We start from the raw sequence: 12,712 nt of genomic DNA on the forward strand, positions 1-12,712 counted from the left end.
TATATAGATCTAGATATAGTTTAATTCATGAAATGCCCAGCTGTGAAAAAAGCAAGGTGCAGCAGAATAGAAAGAAGAGTGTTATCCAATTTGCATTTACAAAACAAATAAACAAAAAAGGTACAGACACACTTTTATGTGCCCAGAACAGTCACCTTCAACTGTTTCTGCTTCTTTAAACCATGACCTCTAGACACAGTTTGTACCTCTTGCACATATATGAGCCTGAAACGGAAGTTCCACAGGACGGTGCTTACTCTTACTATGTCCAATACACCCTGCTATTTTCTTTCCTTCCCCCAACCCTTTTCCATGCCATCTTATTCATTCCTTAAACTGATGGTCACAACCCATTAACTATATTATTATTATTTTTTTGTTAACCCTCACCTGAAGATATTTTTCCCCATTAATTTTTAGAGAGTGGAGGGGAGGGAGATGGGTGGAGAGAGAGAGAGAGAGAGAGAGAGAGAGAGAGAGAGAGAGAGAGAGAGAGAAAGAGAGAGAGAGAGAAAGAGAGAGAAAGAGAGAGAGAGAGAGAGAAACACTGATGTGAGAAAGACACATTGGTTGGTTGCTTCCTGCACGTGCCCTGACTGGGGCTGGAGATCAAACCTGCAATCAGGCACATGCCTTTGACAGGAATCGAACCCAAGACCCTTTAGTGCTTGGGCCGATGCTCTAACCACTTAGCACACTGACCAAAGCCCACTAACTTGATTTTATAACCACTAATGGGTTGCAGTGAAAAGTTTGAAAAACAGTGGTCCAAAACTAATCTGGAGGGTTACTATCCTATCCCCAACCCCCTCTACCCCCCAAATCTGGTCACATTTGTTGCTTCTGATAGAGAGGCTGCATTGGGGAACTTAATGTTCATTGTAAGTCCTTTGAGAATGATTTGAAAAAAAACTTTAAGCATGCGCACATATTACTTGTATAATGAACTTTTTTTAAGTTTGAAAGAAATAACGAAAAATGAAGGTAATAGACAATCCTGTGCTAGGAGGAACAGACTACTAGAGGAAAATGACGGCTTCTTTTTCTTGTTGCCTGGCACATGCCAGGGCCTCCGCAGCAGCGATGGCAGCCGTGTAGGCACAGGGAAGGCACTCAGTTAAATAGCCGCCGGAGCCAAGCAAAATTAGAAGGCAATGTACTTTGGAAATACATTGTTTTAATCCCGTTGTGACTTTCAGAGATGGAGAGGACTCAGGTGACCTTCCTGTGCCACTGTCCACTACTGTAAAGAACTGAGAGGCTGTGACTTAGAACCAAACCCAGACCAGGGGCCATGAGTGGGCCAGCAGGGGTTTACCTTGACTCCTCTCCTGGGGGGTGGCGTCCAGAACCTGCCATCCATTGTACGAGGGGCCCAGGTCATTCCGCACAAACCAGCTTTCATTCCAGACGTGGAAATTCCTGCAGACGGAAGCAGAGACTGAAGAGCTTGCCCAAGGCCACACAGCTGGTGAATGGCAAGACCCTATCTCTGATCTGACAGTGCAGGGCTCTGATACTGGTCAAGTGAGTTTCCTCCACGTCAGCTACTGTGCTAAACCTTGGCGCGCATTGTCTCACTCAGATTCTCACAGCGCTGTGAAAGGATACCATTTGTTTTTTAATCCTCACCTGAAGACATGTTCGTTGATGAGAGAGAGAGAAAAAAAAAAGGGGGAAGAGAAAGAGAGAGAGAAACATCAATGTGATAGGGAAACATCAATCGGTTGCCTTCTGACTGGAGATTGAACCCACAACCTCGGTATGTGCCCTGACTAGGAATCAAACTTACAACCTTTTGGTCTACTGGGCGATGCTCCAGCCAACTGAGCCACCTGGCCAGGGCTGAAATGGGTACTATTTCTATGCCCAACTCATAAAAGGGGATACTGGGCTCAGAGAAGTTAGCAGCTAACAATGACAGAATCAGTGTGGACCCAGGTATGCCTAACTCCAAACTCTACGTCCTTGACCACCATGTTCTACCGCCCTTCTGAGGAGCAGAACAGAACCAGGTTAGAGCCAGTGAACCAGCTGGTAAACCCATGCAGTTTACTCTTGTGTGCCCTATACTTATGTTTCGTGTGGGCTGAAAAGGAACAGGACTGCAGTGGGAGTGCTGGGAGCCACAAAGCCTTTGGGCTGAGATCTGGATTGAAGAATGACCAGCCCTAAAATGTCCTTCATCAGTGGCATTCCCTTGCCTCCCAATTGGTATGTCTCAGTCACCAGTCCCCTCCCTCACCAGGTACTGCCAATTAGCCAAAGTCTTATTCATTCTTGCTTCTTCCCTCTTCTTTCCTCTCCAATCCTACAGCAATGACATGAACATTGGCTTTGGCTGTCTGAGGTTCAACTAGAAGAAGATAGAAGTCTGACATAAATCCAACTTCTTTTCAACTTGAAAAAACATTTCTTTTTAAATACTCACAAGGTGGAGAAGGTAGTTTTAGGCAGAGACTCGACTTCAGAAGCCATAAAGGAAAAGACTGATACATGACTATTTCAAAATAGTAGCCTTGCATATACCGACCTAGCAAACACACACACACACTGTGATTCTGCTTCCAACATAGAGGAAGAAGCTCATAGCAGAGAGTTCCTTCTGCAGATAACAATAAACTGAAAACAAAAAAAGACAACACTCTGGGAGTGAACAAAGTTGGAAGGGAGCCAAAACCTAGAGGAAGGGGATTGCATGGGTTGAGTTGCACTTTTGATGACTTTGCCCTCGGATAGGCCACAGTTGGGATAAAGTGCAGAGCAGTAAAAACTCCAACGGACAGAGGAGGTAAGAAATGGAGCCTGGGCCAACCAAGGACACTCGGGGGAAGTCTCAGAAAGTAAAGAGTCAGAGGAAGAGAAGCCCACGCTTCGCGGTGACCTCTTGACCATGCATGTAAGCGGCCCACCACCAGCAGTCCAGCTAAAGACAAACGCTCACTGAGACTTGAGCTTCTGTCACCACAGGTGAGAGAGCTTGCAGTTTGAGTCTACCCCAGGTAGACAGCTGGGACAACATACCAAATATCAGAATGCAGGCATACCCAATGTCTACGATAGAATTCCAAATCACTCAATATGTTTATATATCAACATATAAAAACAACAGAAAAACACGACTTATCCTCAAGGGAAAAGACAATCAATAGTGACTCATCCTTAGGTAACCTAGATGTTGGAATTATTGGACAAGGACTTTAAAGCAGCTGTTATAACTATGCTCAATGAAATAAAAGAAAATATGCTCATAACAGATAAAAAGAGGCATTCTTAGCAGAAAAGTAGAAACTATATATATGCCTAATGGAAAATTTTAACTGGAAAAAGACCAGTATCTGAAATTAAATAATTCCATGGATGGGCTTATTAGCAGAATAGAAATGACAGAGGGAAGAGTCAGTAAACTTGAAGATAGATCAGTAGAAATTACTCAAACTGAAGACAAATGAGAAAACGATGGGGAAAAAATCAACAAAGTGGGGGAAATACATGCAACATATATGGTAGACAGAAATTTGCTATAATCAGTATTATAAAGTACCTACAAAGCAATAAGAAAAATACACAGAGTAAAAACTCAAACACGCCAATAATGGCCAATGAGCAAGCAATTTTCACAAGAAATACCAATGATCACTAAACATGTGAAAATGGTTTTAACCTCACTACCGTTAAAAGAAAATTAAAATGACAGATACCATTACACTTGTTAGACTAACAAAAATGAAAGCATAGGATGATGGGCATTGTTCTGTGATACTCATTCCAGGCGTGGGAAAGCCAGCATTGCGGTGCACTGTGGGAGTTTAAACTGGTCTGACATTTGTGAAGGGCAAGTTGGCAATGAGTATCAAAAACCTTTACAAATCTGTAGATGCAATGAGCCAGCGATTCCACTTCTAATAATTTCTCTTATTAAAAAACTCTCATGAGTGCACCTAGATGCATATGGAAAGATGTTCACTGAAGCATTGTTTGTAATAGCAAAATTAATGGAGGAAAAGTTCATCAGTGAGGGAATGCTCAGATAAATTGTGGCACAGCCATGCAATCAAATATCACAGAGCCCTCCAGAAGAATGAGCAAAATCAATCTGGCACGTACAGGGAAAGATGTCTAAAATATATCCCCAAGTAAGGAAAGCAAGTTACAAAATATGTAGGTGACAATGTGTAAAACAAACAATGCCCATCATCCTATTGTATATATATGAAAATATATACAAATATCATGAACATTTTTGAATTTAGAAAATTATATATTAAAAAATCAGTCCCAATAATTCTATTATTTTAGATAATCACAGTCTAGATAGCAGTTTGGTGTATATATTGTGCCTATAAACAGATTTGGGTGCACATTAAACCAAGTTTTCCACTATTTATTTCTTGTAATGTTTTCAGTTTCTATTACTTCTATAATACTATAGTTACAAAATAAATGAATATTTTAAAATGTATATACTATATAAACACTAATAGCTAATATGTTATGTGTCAACCTAGAAAGTTGTCATGTGTTCTAACTTCCCTATATGTTAACTCATTTAACCTTCACAACGTTCTTAGAAGGTAGGAGTTATTATCCCTGTTCGACAATTCTGAAAACCGAGCACAGAGTAGGTAAGTGACTTGTTTAAGGTCTCCCAGCGAGTAAAGAGGGAGAGTGGGATTTAAATCCAGGCAGAAGGGCTGCAGTGCCTTTGCTTTTAACTGCCACACTATACTACCGCTACATTTTTATTTATTCCTTGTTATTGGATTTCTTGGGGTGACAGTGGTTAACAAAATTACACAGGTTTCAGATGCACAATTCCACAACACATCATCTGTACACTGTATCGTGTGTTCACCACCCCAAGTCAAGCCTCTGTGCGTCACCGTTTATCCCCCCATACACTCTTCTACCTCTCCCCTTTGTAAACACCACACTATTGTCCATGTCCATGAGTTTTCCTCTTTTTTTCCCCTTTTTTGCTCAATCCCTCTACCCCCAGCACCGCAACTGCCCTACATTTTAATTTATTAGCATAGAAAGATCTAAAAGACGATAAAATAGACCACTCAACTTGGTCCTATTTGAGTAACTGATACTCAACACACATACATCTAATGTGTGTGAATATAAACAGAATGAAATGTCTAAAGGATCTATAATGTCATTAGTATTTTTCTTTGGGTAGTTATATTACTAATGACTCTTCTTATTTATGTTTTTATTATCAGGGAAAAATTATTTTCAGTTTGGGTGTTGTGAGAGGTTGCCCGTGGGGACCAGAGGATGCAGTGCACGAGGGCTGTCAGAGGAGTCAGAGTGCTCCGTAAATACTTGTCAGGAGCAGCGTGGCCCTGCTGCATCTGGCAGGGAACGGGGAACTACAGAGTCAGCTCCAACACAAGGCAGAGAGGGAGAAGGCCACCAGGGGGGAGCCCACAGCTAAGTCCAGATAATACCAACCAATGAGATGAGTGGGAGGAAGGAAGACCCTTGTTCACTACAGTAATGAAGTATAGGTTATTAGAATCTTCTTGGGATGCAGCAGCCATAGATGTCAGAGGCCTTTAAAATGTACATTTCCTTTAACCCAGGATATACCATTTCTAGAAATCGTTCTATGAGACTAAAAACAGGCATGCTCAAGACTGACATATAAGAATGCTCACTACAGTGTTATATATAATAAGAGGAAACACAGGGAACTAGACAGGTAGCATAGAGAATGGGAAATAGTAACAGCAGGGAAAGAGATATGGATCAACCACTCCATGGAGTGTGATACATTTAAATCTTATTTTTGGAGATTATTTAAGGACAGCGGGACCGTGCTGATAATGTTTAGTTAAAAAAATAGTATTTAAAACTGTGTGACGTGGTTGATTTCCACGAGTGGGAAAAAGAAGGATGTATGTGCCATATGCTTTGTCTTGTACCCATGCCGTGTAAAATGTGCAATCCCAATTCTATAAACAACACATAGAGAAAATGTTGGATAGAAAACGATCAAATATTAAAAGTATGTTAAACATCAGGGTACAGATGATATATTCTGCAATTTCTATAATTGTAAAAAGAAAAAAAAAAGCCATCGTAAAAATGATCTCTTGGAAGACCCACAAAACGTCTTTTTGATCGGTTAGAATTTACCCAGGAGAAAACAGGAGTGTGGGAGAGGATCCTAGATGGATACAAGAGGCAAGAGAGGGATGAAAAGGCAGTAACAGCACCAAGTTTCATATTTGTTTTCTTCCTGGTAGAGAACCCTAGGGGAAGGGTGGGTTGGTAAAAAAAAAAAAAAAAAGTAAGTAGCTGTTTTAATAATTATTTGCAAGGCGGGAATTTGATAAAGAGCAGATAATAAACAAGTCCTGGTTCCTCCCTCATTTAGAAGCCAGCACTTTACTCACACTTTGGGATGTATGTGCCTTTCAAAGGCCCGAGGGCGCCACCATGGAAATTCTGGTTTGTTTCTCGGTGTGTGCCACACTCCCAACCCCTGTTCCTGTCTTGAGGGTTTAGCAGTAGGAGCTCAGGAATAGGACAGGCTGTAGGCACTTACTGAAAAATGCATTCCTGCCCCGCCTGTCTCCCTCCACCCGAGCCAGTTCTAATGAAATCTTTGACGTTTATAAACCAGTGCCCTAGAGACAACAACTCAGTTATGCTATCTTTGGATTTATGGGGTTAGAAGACCCAGTCTAGAAAGTGACCCCAATCCCTTTCCCTTTCCACGGGTAAGCTCCTATTTGTCCTTCCAAATGTAGTTAAGATTCTACTTCCTCCAAAAACTTTTCCTGACATGTCTAGAGAGTGCCAACCATCCCTGTGCTATCTCTGAACCTTGCACATTTGACTTCTTTTACTCCACAATTGCCTATCTTCTCACGCAGCCATGACCTTCTCCAATGTTGTTCCTGCGTCTCACTGATTTTGGTGTCCAGGTGCTCAGTGCAGGGTCTGGCAGACAGTACATACTTATGTTTTTTGAACTGAATTATTCTGGGGCCTTGGTTTCCTTACCAGGAATCTGAGCAAGGGGCTGTAGGTACATTGGGGGCTGGCTAAATCGTGGTGGAGACTAATAGCCATGGAGAGATTGCATTGGTAGCCAAGGACTCGGCTGACGGGTGGGGTGCCAACAGCTTTTCTCCAGAACTGGCTGACTCCACCTCCCTGATGACAGGGCAAGGCGATCCCACGTGCCTTCCACCTCGTACCTCTATAAAGTCTACAAGTAGAGTCAGGTCTGTGACTCCAGAAACGGAGGAATCAAGTAAGATAAGAAAACAAGTCTGAAATATCAAGATAAAGATAACCTTGGCCACACAGTTCCAGATCATTTGGTTACGGAGCAGGCCCCAGAGACCTCCTGTACAGGGGTCCAGAAGGGAGCCCGAATAAAAGAAGCATCCCAGACATAACTCCATACAAAGCATCCCTACTCTTAAGGCATGATCACTCCAGAACCTTGTGCCTCTTAAGCCAAACCATTGTTATGTGCGGAATGGCTTAGAAGAATGTGATTTAAAGAAAGATCTGGAAGAAATTGCTGCGGTCCCCTAATCTAGCCCTTCATTTTCCAGATAGGACTTGAAGGTGCAGAAAAGTTAAGGAGCTTATGTGGAGTCACACACTTTTTTAGAGTGCCTACATGTCTCCAGCTGTTTAGCCTTACTTCTCTCTGGGCCTTTCTTTTCTCATTTATGAAATGAGCAGGTCCCTCCCTAAGGTCCCTTTCAGCCCTAACGTCCTTTGACCCAGGAGAGTCCTGTTGAAAGAGCTTGGACACTAATTCACAGTTTGATTTTGGGCAAGTCACTTCCCTTCACGGAGCCCCTGAGACAGGGTTTGGTCTTACAGAGAAGTGGCACTTGCTGCCTAAGTGTGAACCCAAGAACCCAGCTTCTCCATTGGGATGGGCTGGATAACACCTACTCAGAACCCTGGTTGGTGTCCAGCCAACCCCTCTGAAAAATCTCAATTAAGCTGTCAGGTTTCTCAAACATCAGTCAGGAGTCATCATAAAAATATTCTCTGGCAGCAAGCTCTCTGGTGCTGAAGAGTTTACAACACCACCTTGGTTCCAAGCCCAGCTTCACCATTTCCCAGTCCCATGTCCGTGGGTAAATGACCAGTGTCTTGGTTTCCTCAACTATAAAATGGGGATGGCAGTGCCTACCTCATCATTTCTGAAGAGTAAAGGTAAACACTTAGAAAAGTCCCTGGCACACAGCAGTTGCTCAACGAACTATTCGCTGTTGCTGTTAATATTATTAAGGACTTTCAGATGCTTAATCACACTTGATTCTTACCTTCTAATACTTGGGGAAAGTCTGGACAATTTCTAAAAGCTTTCAACATTTGCAGCATAGAAGATTCAGATCAAAGGTTTTCTGTCCAAACCCAAACTGTCCTGGTAATAATAGGCTAGTACTTTCACCCCAGGCAGAAAAGGACTGGTGGTTTAACTCCCCCACCCTGGGTGGGATCCATGTGGAGGGGAGGGGAAGGCTCCCTTGCCATCTCATACAAAAAGTCGTCTGAGCTGAAGTGGCAGAGAATCAAGAGATTAAAGCTGGTAAGACACTTAAGTGAACACTTAGTTTTAGGCCAACCATTACAGCTCACTGATGAAGAAACTTGGGACCAGAAAGATGAGGTGGCTTACGTCAGTCCTAGAGCAAGATGGTGGTGGGGTTGAAACTAGGACCCAGGACTCCCTGTCCTCAGACCGTCCAGTGCTGGGTCCCCACCCACAGCCAGCAGGGAAAGGGGCCGGAGGAACGTCGGCACCCACTGCTTTCTGAGGAGGGTTCAGGGAAGGACGGTGGGTCTTGGGAAGGAGAAGGGTGATGACACTCCCAGCAAAAGTCAGAGCTATGCGGTCTGACACCTTCCAATGAAGCCCCCCAAAATGACAATGGAAACACTCCAGAATGTCTCCATGGGCCCCTACTTGCCCCACAGTGATTCTATTTGTAATGAATTATGACACTGATATGAACCAGTCACCAAGAGATCTGGGTTCTAATTCCAAGTTCAGCTTAGAAGCCCCACCTTCCTGCTCCCAGGGAGCCTTTTTTTGACAATTCCCTCCCTGAGTCACTCACCTGGTGCCCCACACACCATCCTAAGTCCTTCATCAGCCCCTACTCATGGCTTCCCCACGCCCTGCTCCCTAACAGCACCAGGAATGCTTCCAGTAGAGGGCTTTCTGGTCTCCCTGCAGTTTCTAGTCTGCAGGTTGTCATGGAAGGGTTATGCCAAACGGGACCCCTGCCGCCCCTCCCCGAATCAGTCATCTTGTTGGACCAGTCATCTCCTTTAGTGAAGAAGGGCACTGTCCTCACAACCAGAACAGGTCGCAGTGGGATTTTGGACAAAATAACAACAGGAAGAAACCAGGGAGAAGAAAAGAAACTAATTAAGAGAAGCTGGAGAACAAAATCTGGCCCAAAGTAGCAGTGTCACTGTCATTGGAGAGAAAGCTGTGTGCGTGCAGATCATGAAAGGACATCCGAACAGAAGCTCTCTCCCCCCCATTAACACATGTGACCCCGAGTGACTCACATGAGCCTCGCTTTCCTGCAGAGGGAACGGCTGCTTATGCTACACACTTCCATTGTTGGCACAGGGCTGTTGCTTGTCCTAACAGCTTTCTCTATGAATTTTTATTTTCCTTTATTCCATTAGTTACAGCAAGCATATGCCAGTAAAGTGGAACCTACTTATTCTGGGAATAATGAGTGTTAAAGGATATTTTAGAGACTATCTCAAAGTTGAACATCTGGAAAGAAGATGGCATCTGCTATCAGGTTGTCTACTGTATCTATATGTGAGTGTGTGTTTGTGTGTGTCCTTTGAAATGGATTACTGACATATGTGAGTACTTTATTTATAGACACATAAATATCGAGTTGAATATACAAATACAGACATAATTGCTTTCAGTTGCCATCTGGTAATAATTAGGCATGTGGCATAACCTCGAAGAGCTGTAACAATATATTTTAGGTATATATACTGCAGTATGAAGTTATAGATATATGCATAGAAGTTGTCTATAACTTACTTCCAGTTTACATGTATTATACATGACATATGTGTACAGAAACATGTGCACATGGCCTATTTATAGTTAGAAATATACATGCCCATATACATATAAAACTTCTTATTTTCGGTTGGAATCCAGAATAAACTGATTTTTATTCTATCAAGCAAGGTACATAAAAAGTATATATGAGTAAGAGAAAATGGATCTCTTTTTAAAAAGAAAGTCTATAAATTATATGAGCTCCCTGAAATGAGATAAATTTATATTTATTACTGGAAAATCAATGGCTTCAATGTTTCTCAGAGCCCCTGAGCCACACCTGGTATCACATGGGGTATGAACTGGTGTCAGGCTGTTCACCCGGCTGCAAAACAGAGCAAACCACCAGAGTTTGCAGAGCCCTGAGAAGAGCTGCTTTGGGTCTTGCTAGATGTGCCATCAGCGCTTTGGGAACCCTATTCTCAACCAGGTGCTGACACGCTACTTGCTTCCCAACTCCTGTTTGGAGCCAGGTCCAGAGCCTGGGGAGAGCAAGAAGCTGCTCAGGTTTGAGGCTCAGAAAGGGTTAGACCCGTGGTTCTCAACCTTCTGGCCCTTTACATACAGTTCCTCGTGTGGTGACCCAACCATAAAATTATTTTCGTTGCTACTTCATAACTGTCATGTTGCTACTGTTATGAATCGTCATGTAAATATCTGATATGCAGGATGGTCTTAGGCGACCCCTGTGAAAGGGTCGTTCGACCGCCAAAGGAGTCGCGACCCACAGGTTGAGAACCGCTGGGTTAGACACTCACCAAACGCTATCACTGCCTTTGTCCAGGGGGTTTCCCATGGGGTCGTAGAACACATCCACGCTGAGGTTTCTGTCTGTGTCATGAGCTGAGTTGAAGTTGGTGATCACCCGGGCGGGAATCCCAAAACACCGCAGCACTGCAAGTCAAGGGCGGTGTGAGACTGCGGGTGGCAGTGGGGACGGCCATGGAGCACCCCACTGCTGCCCACTGACCCAGCAAAGGCACGTCACACGCTAGGGTACCTGTGTTGAGGGTCCCAGCAAAGACCCAGCACTGGCCGAATCGGACTGGCCTGAAGCCAGATTTCTTCCACTCCTTGAGAATCTCCACACTGCCGTTCCAGTTCCTGGGGTCCCGGCCACCGGCGTAGCTGCCACTCCAGTTCCCAGCTATCACACCGTTGTCATCATTGCTATTGACCTGGGCAGGAGAAAAATCCTCAATGAGTCATCGGAGAGTGACATGCAGCGTTCAGGGGACAAGGCGAGGAGGTGAGGAAGGAACCAGGGAGCCATCCAGTGAATTTCCTGTGTCTTCCTAGGTGATTTGGGGATGGTAACTGTATAATGTTTCCTTAGCAGCACTGAGTAGTTTATGGGTTTAAAAGTGCTTTGCTTAACGGGCCATGTTTGATTGCCCCTGACCCATGTGTCAGTTATGAGCGGCAGGCCCGTCAGGGGCAAAGCAGGGTCAGAAACCAGCCTGCAGAGGTTTGAAACTCTCTTTGGTGTACTGGTCTTCTAAAAGATCACTTTAGAACTTTAGAAACGAACTTCTTCTTGGAAAGAATAAAGATGGAATATTGTTTTACATTCAATCACTCATTCATTCAATTTAAGGCATGATTAACAAGTAACACAAACATGATGCAGTGTGAAAAGAGCACTGGACTAGAAATTGAGAGGCCCGAGTTCCATTGTCTTTTAGAGACACATATTGAAACATTTATGAATGAAATGATGTAATATCTGGGATTTTAAATTAATCTGTGGAGGAGGGGGTCAGAGATGAAGCAAGACTGGTCAGAAGTGGGTAACTGCTGAGCTGGTCATGAGTACGCAGGAGTCCATCTTACTTCTCTCTCTACTTTTGTGAAAGTCTGAACTTTGTATTATTAAATTTCCAAAATACAAAGCTGAAAGGGAGAAAAAGAAACAGACCTGGGTAACAAGCCCGGCCTTGGCACCGTCAGCTCGGTGGTTGTGGGTAAGTTAACTCACCCATCTGGACCTTCGCTCTTCAGGGAAAGTTAGACACAAACAAGCTCTCAGGTGTCTCCCAGGAGCCAGTTTTCAGAGTTTATGACCCTCTCACCAGCATTCATCCAAACCTACAGCGAGGGTCAGGACCAGGGTCTCTCAGCCTGCCAGTCCTGCTCCCTCTCTCTGTGGAGCCTGCAAGTGACAAGGCCTGATGGGGGCAGACAGGCTGGGAGCAGAGGATCCTTGCCCAGGACAGGCTGGCCCAGTTTCCCACGGCCCCTCCGTGCGGTGGGTGAGGCCCGCATCCCTTTCAGGAGGGCCTGGACAGTAATGCCAGGATCAAGCAAGATGGGCCTCCTCCAGGAGGGAAGGTTGTGCAGCCCATTTCCATGTCCTGAGTCACAGAGCTCCAGCCACCAAAGTGTAATCAGCAGGGTCATCTCTGGCTAACGCTGAGCATTTCAAAGGCCTGCACAGGTCATAATTAGCGCAGGCCCAGCCCAAGCAGGAGGTCTGCAGAGAGCAGCAGGGAGGTGCCGTGAGGGAACTGGCATTGATGCAAAGCGGTTTGTCCCCAGGGTGAGAGTGAGTCAGCAGCGGCTGGAGCTCTGGAGCCAGCTGGCCTCACCCATCCTCTCCTGGGCCAAGGCGACTCA

At 44.3% G+C, this 12,712-nt stretch overlaps 1 protein-coding gene across 1 annotated transcript in view; it reads right to left on the minus strand.

The window, feature by feature from the left end:
• TGM3 (transglutaminase 3) overlaps positions 1–12,712 on the minus strand; it is a 28,656-nt gene that overhangs the window by 11,893 nt on the left and 4,051 nt on the right. Inside the window, exons 5-7 of the mRNA XM_081096746.1 lie at positions 11,097–11,274; positions 10,855–10,990; positions 1,319–1,422 (exon numbers count right to left, since the gene is read on the minus strand). Coding sequence (XP_080952872.1) covers positions 1,319–1,422; positions 10,855–10,990; positions 11,097–11,274 — 418 coding nt within the window. The remainder of the gene's footprint in view (positions 1–1,318; positions 1,423–10,854; positions 10,991–11,096; positions 11,275–12,712) is intronic.

Source organism: Myotis nattereri (assembly GCF_964212035.1).
Source record: "Myotis nattereri genome assembly, chromosome: 8".
Classification (NCBI taxonomy): Eukaryota; Metazoa; Chordata; class Mammalia; order Chiroptera; family Vespertilionidae; genus Myotis; species Myotis nattereri.